Source organism: Oenanthe melanoleuca, chromosome 10 (assembly GCF_029582105.1).
Source record: "Oenanthe melanoleuca isolate GR-GAL-2019-014 chromosome 10, OMel1.0, whole genome shotgun sequence".
In the NCBI taxonomy this organism is placed as follows: Eukaryota; Metazoa; Chordata; class Aves; order Passeriformes; family Muscicapidae; genus Oenanthe; species Oenanthe melanoleuca.
In genome coordinates, this window is record NC_079344.1 from 527,374 (window position 1) to 537,863 (window position 10,490).

The 10,490-nt window shown below is 62.8% G+C and overlaps 1 protein-coding gene across 2 annotated transcripts in view; it reads right to left on the reverse strand.

Annotated features, from left to right (window-relative positions):
* Positions 1-9,382, reverse strand: part of FRMD5 (FERM domain containing 5) — a 56,679-nt gene extending 47,297 nt beyond the window's left edge. For both annotated transcript variants that reach the window (XM_056500236.1, XM_056500235.1), the window contains exon 1: positions 9,267-9,382. In XM_056500236.1, the coding sequence (XP_056356211.1) occupies positions 9,267-9,368 (102 nt within the window). In that variant the 5' untranslated portion in view covers positions 9,369-9,382. The remainder of the gene's footprint in view (positions 1-9,266) is intronic.
* Between the last annotated feature and the right edge of the window lie 1,108 nt (positions 9,383-10,490).

Genomic DNA, 10,490 nt, shown 5'->3' on the forward strand with positions numbered 1-10,490 from the left:
CAGCAAAATCTGATTTTCCTGCATTTTACCCCCCAGTCCCTGGCAGATAACGAGCTGCAGGGAGCACCAGGGCATCCTGTGCTCTGTGTGCACAATTAACTGAGCTCCTCGTGGAATTTCAGCTGCCACAAAGACAGGGTGAAGGGGATGTGCTTGGAGGGTAATTAATGCCCAAGTGTAATTAAGGGCAGAGCAGGGCCTGCAGCTTCAAAAGGGCAAAGCAGGAGGGACAAAGTGCCCAGCTGGTCCTGTCAGGCCATCCCTCCACAGTCACAGAAATTCTGGTTTTGCTTGGAAACAAAAAGAGTTTTCCTCCACCAGCACCCGGAGCTCATTCCTGGGGAACACCAGACTCAGGGCCAGGCACTGTCTGTAAACAGAATCAGATTTTACAGAGCAACCAGTGCCACAGAGGATGCAACACTGATGGGAATACAAGGAGAACCCACAAATCACGATGGGGTATATTTTGGCAATTTTTTATTCATTTATATGTTTCTTACTTTATATTTTTACCACTAATCCTGTCAGAGGAGGGCATTGAGCCTCACCCCTGGAGTAACCTGCTCTGGTGGGAGGTGTCCCAGCCCATGGCAAGGGTTTGGGACAAGAAGATGAACTCCCAAGCCGAAGCATTTAAAGATTCTGTGATTCAGTGATCCCTGCCAGTCACCCCCAGCCCCAGCATCCACCAGCCCTGCAGACTCACCAGCCTCACAGCAATTCCAGATCATCACTGGGAAACTGCTCCCCCACTGCTGCAATAATTTACCCTGGAAACATCTCAAAGAAAAGAATTTGACCTGAAACCTTCTTATTTGCAGAGGCAGCTCCAGAGCTGGCTGTAACCAAACCATAATTGGGTTTTCTGCCCACAAACAAGTGGCTGATGGCAGGGGCAGCATGCAGGGCTCTGCCAGGCTGAGCAGGGACTGCCTGCCCTCCAAAAACTGATGGAAAATAAACCCAGAACTTCCCTCACTGCAAACCTTCCCTGGCCGAGGAGAGGAGAGGAGAGGAGAGGAGAGGAGAGGAGAGGAGAGGAGAGGAGAGGAGAGGAGAGGAGAGGAGAGGAGAGGAGAGGAGAGGAGAGGAGAGGAGAGGAGAGGAGAGGAGAGGAGAGGAGAGGAGAGGAGAGGAGAGGAGAGGAGTTTCCCTGGACTGAGGGCAGCTCCAGCAGGTCACTGATGGCATCTCTGTGATGGGATCTCTCCTTGCCCATCCCATACACAGGAGGAGCCAGCTGAGGTGACAGTGACCAGTGCCAGGTGTCACAGAGAGGATCCCAGGAGCTGAGAGGGGACAGTGACCAGTGCCAGGTGTCACAGAGAGGATCCCAGGAGCTGAGAGGGGACAGTGACCAGTGCCAGGTGTCACAGAGGATCCCAGGAGCTGAGAGGGGACAGTGGCCAGTGCCAGGTGTCACAGAGAGGATCCCAGGAGCTGAGAGGTGACAGTGGCCAGTGCCAGGTGTCACAGAGGATCCCAGGAGCTGAGAGGGGACAGTGGCCAGTGCCAGGTGTCACAGAGAGGATCCCAGGAGCTGAGAGGTGACAGTGACCAGTGCCAGGTGTCACAGAGGATCCCAGGAGCTGAGAGGGGACAGTGGCCAGTGCCAGGTCACAGAGGATCCCAGGAGCTGAGAGGGGACAGTGGCCAGTGCCAGGTCAGGGAGGATCCCAGGAGCTGAGAGGGGACAGTGGCCAGTGCCAGGTGTCAGGAGGGATCCCAGGAGCTGAGAGGGGACAGTGACCAGTGCCAGGTCAGAGAGGATCCCAGGAGCTGAGAGGGGACAGTGACCAGTGCCAGGTCACAGGAGGGATCCCAGGAGCTGAGAGGTGACAGTGACCAGTGCCAGGTCAGGGAGGATCCCAGGAGCTGAGAGGGGACAGTGACCAGTGCCAGGTCAGGGAGGATCCCAGGAGCTGAGAGGGGACAGTGACCAGTGCCAGGTCAGGGAGGATCCCAGGAGCTGAGAGGTGACAGTGACCAGTGCCAGGTGTCACAGAGGATCCCAGCAGCTGTCACAGCTCTGTCCCCGTGTGAGCACTGGCACTGCCAGCACGTGGCCACTGACATCACCCCCGTGGCCACCATCCCCCGGCTCCCGGAGCCTGACTCAGACACAGAACGCGGGGGCTGCTCACGGCTCCCAGCTCAGGGAAAGCTGTGCTGCACATCGCGGCTCGGCCGCGCAGGAGGAGCAGCTCCTGTGTCCCGGGCTGTGCTGCCCAGCCCCTGCCCGCGGGCACCGCGCCCAGACCCGCCTCTGGACAGATCTGCCTCCAGCATCTTCCAGGGGAAGGTGAGGAGCAAATAGTTCTGTCAGGAAATCGGCTGCTGAGAGGGGAATAGCCTCGGGTTCACAGCGGGTAACGCTGTAAAACAGGTGTGAGAGAGCAGAAAACAGACATTTCTGCTGGCGGAGAAAGAACAGCGAGAGAATATTGAAATATCTCCCGCGGGTTTGCAAAACAACTCGGGGTCCTGCTCCCGCTGAAATGTGGGTGAATATTGTCCCCCATCTCCAGTGGATGTTTTCCTCGGCTGCCTTCTGTATCTTTTGGACATCAGTTGAAGAGGAAAGGGAGATGAAATGCTCTGCTTTGACTGCTGTTCTCCCTTCAAGCTCATTGCGCATTTCAGGCAGTTCCCTCCCGAGCGCACAGAACCAAATGTACGCAAATCTGGAGCCAGGGGCGAAGGCGCTGCCCCGGCAGCCCAGCTCGCAGCACAGCTGGGCACAGCTGGGCACAGCGCTGCTTTCTGCTGCAAACACGCTTCCCGGGCCATGAATAAAAACATGACTTCGAGCAGCCAGCAGCAGAGCTGCGCTGATGCTCCCAGCCTGGCTGGACCCAGGGAGCTCCCTGTGCCCGCTGCAGCCCAGCCCAGCCCAGCCCAGCCCAGCCCAGCCCAGCCCAGCTCAGCTCAGCTCAGCCCAGCCCAGCCCAGCTCAGCTCAGCCCAGCCCAGCCCCAGCTCAGCCCAGCCCAGCCCAGCCCAGCCCAGCTCAGCTCAGCTCAGCTCAGCTCAGCTCAGCCCAGCCCAGCCCAGCCCAGCCCAGCTCAGCTCAGCTCAGCTCAGCCCAGCCCAGCCCAGCCCAGCTCAGCTCAGCTCAGCCCAGCCCAGCCCAGCCCAGCCCAGCCCAGCCCAGCTCAGCTCAGCTCAGCCCAGCCCAGCCCAGCCCAGCCCAGCCCAGCCCAGCCCAGCCCAGCTCAGCTCAGCCCAGCCCAGCCCAGCCCAGCCCAGCCCAGCCCAGCCCAGCCCAGCCCAGCCCAGCCCAGCCCAGCTCAGCTCAGCCCAGCCCAGCTCAGCCCAGCCCAGCCCAGCTCAGCCCAGCTCAGCTCAGCCCAGCCCAGCCCAGCCCAGCCCAGCCCAGCCCAGCTCAGCCCAGCCCAGCCCAGCTCAGCCCAGCCCAGCCCAGCTCAGCTCAGCCCAGCCCAGCCCAGCCCAGCCCAGCCCAGCTCAGCTCAGCCCAGCCCAGCCCAGCCCAGCCCAGCCCAGCCCAGCCCAGCCCAGCCCAGCTCAGCCTAGCCCAGCCCAGCCCAGCCCAGCCCAGCCCAGCCCAGCCCAGCCCAGCCCAGCCCAGCCCCAGCCCAGCTCAGCCCAGCCCAGCCCAGCCCAGCCCAGCCCAGCCCAGCCCAGCCCAGCCCAGCCCCAGCCCAGCTCAGCCCAGCTCAGCTCAGCCCAGCCCAGCCCAGCCCAGCCCAGCCCAGCCCAGCTCAGCTCAGCCTAGCCCAGCCCAGCCCAGCCCAGCCCAGCCCAGCCCAGCCCAGCTCAGCCCAGCCCGGGATCCTCATCCTGAGACCCCCAGACTGGGACCCTCAGTTGGGCACCCTCATCCTGGGACCGACCCCCAGCCTGGGACTCTCATCCTAGGACCCCCAGAGTGGGACCCTCACCCTGGGGCTGCCAAGGGGCTCTGCAGGACCAGGGGATGCTCGGGGAGCCTGACCCGGGGTTCTGACCCCCAGTCTGGGATTTGGGACTCCCAGCCCGGGATCCTCACCCTGGCACCCCCATCCCACCCCCACCCCCATTTCTGACACTGGTTTTGCCCCCGCTCCCTGTCCCCCCCCTCGGGCTCCATCTGTGGAGGGAAGGGAGGGCTGTGGGACAGTCAGACAGACAGACAGACAGACAGCGGGGGCACAGAGCCCCGGGTTTGCGGCCGTGTCCCCCCAGAGGTGTCACCGTGCAGGAGCAGCGAGCTCCTAACGCATTCCCGGGAGCAGCAAAACCGCCAAGATAAAACAATATATATACAATATATACAATATAAAGAACAAACAACCTCCACTGCCACAACCCCTCTGTGCTCCCTGCTGCGGATGGTCCTGCCGGGCTCCTCCCGAGCTCCGAGCGGGCTCGTCCCGACTGCAGCCAGAGCTCGCTCCCATCCCCTCCCGGCTCGGGCAAGAAACTTCTCATTTCTGCAGCTGAGAAACCTCGGGTTTGTTTTCTCACATCTCCACGTTCCTGTCGTTCTACTGGGGTTTGAAACTAAACACCACTGTCTTTTCAGGAAAACGCTTGATGCATCGAGCAACGGCAAATCATTAATTATTTCAAACCTTTTATGCCGCCACCGACACCACAGCGAAGAATTTAAACCATTTCCTCAGACAAGCAACTCTCTGACAGCAAAACCGCAGCTGTGCTGGGTGTTCCAGAGCTGCTTCCACCGCGAGGAGCCCGCGCCAGTCCCTGCTGGAAACTCAGGTTAAATACAGGGCTGGACAGCCCTCACGAGGGGTGAAATTCAGATTAAATACAGGGCTGGACAGCCCCTCACGAGGGGTGAAATTCAAATTAAATACAGGGCTGGACAGCCCCTCACGAGGGTTGAAATTCAGATTAAATACAGGGCTGGACAGCCCCTCACGAAGGGTGAAATTCAGATTAAATACAGGGCTGGACAGCCCCTCATTGCAGAGCACCAGGGGTGAAATTCAAATTAAATACACCAAGCTGGAAAGCCCCTCAGCATGGAGCAGGAGGGGTAAAACTCAAATTAAATACAGGGCTGGACAGCCCCTCAGCATCGAGCACAAAGGGTGAAACTCAAATTAAATACACTAAGCTGGATAGCCCCTCATTGTAGAGCACGAGGGGTAAAACTCAGATTAAACACATGGGGCTGGAGCAGCACCTCAGCATGGAGCACAAAGGGTAAAACCCAAATTAAATACAGGGCTGGACAGCCCCTCATTGATGAACACGAGGGGTGAAACCCAAATTAAATACAGGGCTGGACAGCCCCTCATTGCAGAGCACCAGGGGTAAAACCCAAATTAAATACACCAAACTGGACAGCCCCTCATTGCAGAGCACCAGGGGTAAAACCCAAATTAAATACACCAAACTGGACAGCCCCTCATTGCAGAGCACGAGGGGTGAAACCCAAATTAAATACACCAAACTGGACAGCCCCTCATTGCAGAGCACCAGGGGTGAAACCCAAATTAAATACACCAAACTGGACAGCCCCTCATTGCAGAGCACCAGGGTGAAACCCAAATGAAACACATGGGGCTGGGGCAGCCCCTCAGCACGGAGATGAGCAAAGCAGCTCCAGGAATGGCTGTGCCTGTCCGTGAGCCCCCTGTCCCTGGGGACAGGCTGGGGACAGGCTGGGGACAGGCTGGGGACACTCTGGGCAGGGTGCCCACGCCCACAGGTGGCACTGGCAGGTGAGAGGGGACGGGGCAGGGGTGGCACTGCTGCCTTCTGGCACCTGATGGCCCCACACACCTGCATGGCCTTCCTGGTGCCCCCTGGCCTGTGGTGCTGATCCCAAACATCTCCAGGTCCTGGCAGGGCTGAGGGCCCAGATCCTGGCAGGGCAGAGGATCCAGGTCCTGGCAGGGTTGAGGCCCCAGGTCCTGGCAGGGCTGAGGGCCCAGATCCTGGCAGGGTTGAGGCCCCAGGTCCTGGCAGGGCAGAGGACCCAGGTCCTGGCAGGGCTGAGGATCCAGGTCCTGGCAGGGCTGAGGGCCCAGGTCCTGGCAGGGCTGAGGATCCAGGTCCTGGCAGGGTTGAGGCCCCAGGTCCTGGCAGGGCTGAGGGCCCAGGTCCTGGCAGGGCAGAGGACCCAGGTCCTGGCAGGGCTGAGGATCCAGGTCCTGGCAGGGCTGAGGGCCCAGATCCTGGCAGGGCTGAGGATCCAGGTCCTGGCAGGGCAGAGGGCCCAAGTCCTGGCAGGGCAGAGGACCCAGGTCCTGGCAGGGCTGAGGGCCCAGATCCTGGCAGGGCTGAGGATCCAGGTCCTGGCAGGGCAGAGGGCCCAGGTCCTGGCAGGGCAGAGGACCCAGGTCCTGGCAGGGCTGAGGATCCAGGTCCTGGCAGGGCTGAGGGCCCAGATCCTGGCAGGGCTGAGGATCCAGGTCCTGGCAGGGCAGAGGGCCCAAGTCCTGGCAGGGCAGAGGACCCAGGTCCTGGCAGGGCTGAGGGCCCAGGTCCTGGCAGGTCTGAGGATCCAGGTTCTGGCAGGGCAGAGGGCCCAAGTCCTGGCAGGTCTGAGGATCCAGGTCCTGGCAGGGCTGAGGATCCAGGTCCTGGCAGGGCTGAGGGCCCTGGTCCTGGCAGGGCAGAGGGCCCAGGTCCTGGCAGGGCAGAGGGCCCAGGTCCTGGCAGGGCTGAGGGCCCAAGTCCTGGCAGGGCTGAGGGCCCAGCTCTGCTCACCACACACTGAGCCCCAGCACCAGCACACAGATGTTTGGCCAGCATCTTTCCCAAACCAGCAAACGCTGGAATTCACAAAAAACCCCACAACAGCAGGTCCATGGAGCTGCCAACCCACGGCCTGTGGCACTCCTGTCCCCCAGCACATCTGGGGGCCCCAGCCATGAGTCCTCCAGGCTCCTCTGCCTGCTTGGATGGGCTGCTCAGGAGTGAAAATTTGGGAGAAAAACAGGAAGGATTCATCCCAGCTCAGACAATGAACTGCTCCTTCAACATGGGAATGCGAACAATGCAAACCTTGGGAAATCAAATATAAAAGGCTTTATTTAGAAGCAGAATGCTCAGGTATCATCTGGCAGCACCAAACCCCTGCTCACACACCTTCCCCAAGCACAGCCAGAGGTTAACTTCATGACAGATTTAACCAATGCCTTTATCTGAAATGCAAATAAACCTTCCTAAAAATCGTCTTTAAACGCCCAGCGCTGCAGCCAGGACCTGTCAGACAGGCCACGCTCCAGGGAGGGCACGGAGCCCATCCTCATCCCCGCTGCCAGCGAGGGCACCGGGCACGGCCAGACCTCGGGCACCGACTCGCAGCCCCGCCCGAGGAGCGAGGCACAGCCCGCACCCAGCGGGGCAGAGCGGGAGGGTCCCGGTGCGACGGGAGATCTCCGCCCGTGCGGGAATGACCTTCAAAACTCATTCAGCGCTCGCCGTGGCGGCTCCCTCGCCCGCGAGACATTACACATTCCCGCTGTGCTCTCCCGAATTTCGCATGGGCTATAAATACTTGGCTCGGGAGGCAGCGCGAAAGCCGGCGAGAGAGAGCAAACATTTCGGTGGGGTAACCTTGCTGGTCAGGGCGGCGGGAGCGGATCCTCCAGCCCTCGGGTCGCGCATGCTAAATGCCAGAAATCCCTGTTTACTATGCTGCACATCCAATTCCAGCCCGAATATGGGGCCAAGTAGTATTTTCTCTTTAAAAAAACTGACATGCAGAATGACGACACCTCGTCAAATTGTTCTTAAGGGCAGAAAATCCAGATTTTTCTCAACTGCTCTGCCCACACTTTCTCTCCCGAACGACAGTTCCCCATTTAATTAGTATTAAAAACAACCTCCGAGAGACGATTTAGTTTGGCTTATGCCAAATGAACCGGGCTGCTGTCGGAGCTGTTTACTGGGTCACACTTTACAACCCCGGCGGGGGAGGCGAGCGGGACCCGCGGCGTTGCCGCCGTTCTTCAGCGGCATTTGCACAAATCACCCTGTTTGTGGGTTTTAGGCTGCTTAAGCCAAAATGACGGTGCCTCCCCTAGCCTGCAGCACCCTTGGTAACCGTCCTTGGGCACCAGCACCGAGAGCAGCTCTGTGCCTGTCCATGGGAGGGTGTCCAGCCCCGCTCGGCCCCACGGGGAGCCGGGCACCCCGAGCCTGGAGCTGCTGCTGACGTGTTGAGTCACCTTTACTCAAAACTCTGCCCCGAATTTTCCATCGCCCACGGGCTGGGCCGGGGCCAGCCGCCTCCAGCAGCAATCCCCGGGCGTGCGGCTCCGCACAGGTTCCCGTGAGCTCCCTTGCGAGGATGATGCTGGTGGCAGCGATGGAGCGCAGGAGCAGCCGGAGCCAGGGATGCTCCTCTCAGCCCCCGGTCACACGGTCCCGGTCCCGGACTCGCTCCAGAGGAGCCCGGGAGCGCGATTCCCTAGTTTTCAGCAATACGACACATCCCACGACATCTGCGGGCTGAGCGGTGACCCTCGCAGCGCCGGCAGCTCAGGGACAGCGGCTCAGGGCCCAGGGCCCCGGTGCCGGTTCTGCCCCGCCGCTCCGGACGGTTACAAAACCCGAGCGCTCGTCACGGCGAGCCGGGCGCTCACGGGGGAGGCAGAGCGGGCACCGGGCTGCGGCGGGGCCGGGAGGGTCTGTCCGTGCCAGCGGCACCCCCGAGCACCCCTGTGCATCTCTGTGCATCCCTGTGCATCCCTGTGCACCCCCGAGCATCCCTGTGCATCCTGTGCACCCCTGAGCATCCCTGTGCATCCCTTCCCCGCAGCATCTCTGTACACCCCTGTGCAACCTTGTGCATCCCCGAGCATCCGTGTGCATCTCTGTGCATCCGTGCCCCGCTGCATCCTGCACATCCCTGCCCCGCTGCATCCCTGCCCCGCTGCATCCTGCACATCCCTGCCCCGCTGCATCCCCCGTGCTCACTCCCCTTCGCCCCCACGTCCCCCCGCGCTGCGCGCAGCCCCCGCGCCCGGCGCTCGCACCGAGCGGCTCCCCCGGCCCCGGCGCTGCCCGTGCCCCGCTCGGGCTGCCGGCCTCGCTCCCGGCGCCATCCCCGCGCCCCTCCGCAGGCTCTGCCCGCTCCGGTCCCCGCCCGAGCGCCGGGGGGAGGCGGGCGGCGGCAGCGGGGGGGCCGCCTTTGTTGGCGGCGCGGGGCAGCAGCGGGGCCGCCCCCGCCGCTCCGCTCCGCTCCTTTTGTCTGCGGGGCCGGGCGGCAGCGCGGCGGCTGCGGGGGCAGCGCGGCCCCGGTGCCGGTGCCGGTGCCGGTGCCGGTGAGGCAGAGCTGACCTGGATGGTGCAGGTGTACTCGCTGTCGTCCAGCAGCCGCACGGTGCAGTTGTACTCGCGGTCCAGGTTCCTGCTGCTGCCACTCATCCACCTGCTCAGCATCTTCCCGGGGCGCGGGGCGGGGGGCGCTGCCGGCGGAGCGGCGGCTCACATCGCGCTGCGGGGCGGTGCGGGGAGGTGCGGGGCGGTGCGGGGCGGTGCGGGACCGTGCGGGGCGGGGCTCGGCTCGGCTCGGCCCGGCCCGGCCCCCGCTGCGGGCGGCTCGGTGCGGAGCGGAGCGCGGTGCCCGTGCCCGTGCGCTGCCGGGCCCGCGGCGCTCGGCGGGCGGGGAGGAGGAGGAGGAGGAGGAGGAGAGGGAGGAGAGGGAGGAGGAGGAGGAGGAGGAGGAGGAGGAGAGAGGAGGAGGAGGAGGAGGAGGCCGGGCCCGGGGGTCGCTCGGCTCCGGCTGCGGGGACCAATCTGGGCGCGGTGACGGTGACGGGCTCCGCCGCAAACCAATGCGGCACGGGCGGCACGGCCCCGCCGGCAGCCCCCGCCGGACGGGAACCGGAGCACCGGGAGCACCGGGATCCCCTCCGTGCCCGCAGCTCCGCCCTCTCCCCGCACCGAGCGGCTCCCCCGCCCCGGTTCGGGCAGATCTCGGAGCATTGCGGTGATGTCGGGCCGGACATGGCACATGGGACCCGCATCCGGACCCCCGCCCCAGGGGCTCCGTGTCCCCGAGGACAGACTGGGTGTGACCCTGCCGAAGCACCGACCTGTGCCCAGCTCTCTTGTCAGAGCCCAATTCCATTTCTGGGCTGGGATCCCCATATAGCGTTGGCAGCTGCCGTGGTCCTTCCAGCAGAGCCAGCCAAAGTGCCCCCAGAACACGAGCTTGTCCCTTGGCGCTCATTTGTCATGGAAGGAAACCTTTAAATCTCTGGCTTTTGGACAAAATGGGCTCCGAGAGCCGGCGGTGCTGAGGGGGTGCAGCTCTGGGGCAGTGAATGCCTGGGGGGTGAAACGCCCAGCCCAGGGAGGGTGGGACCGCCAGCATCACTGCATTCCCCTGCCTGGGTGTCACTGCAGCAGTTCAGGGGGTCAGCAGTGCTCCCCACACCCCAAACCCCCAGACCAAACAGGCACAGTGGGGACCCGTGAGAAGCTGTCCCCATCCATCCCCCCACCACAGGCCCTGTTCCACTGCACCTTCCTGGCTCAGCCCCTCCTGGAGCCCCCTTT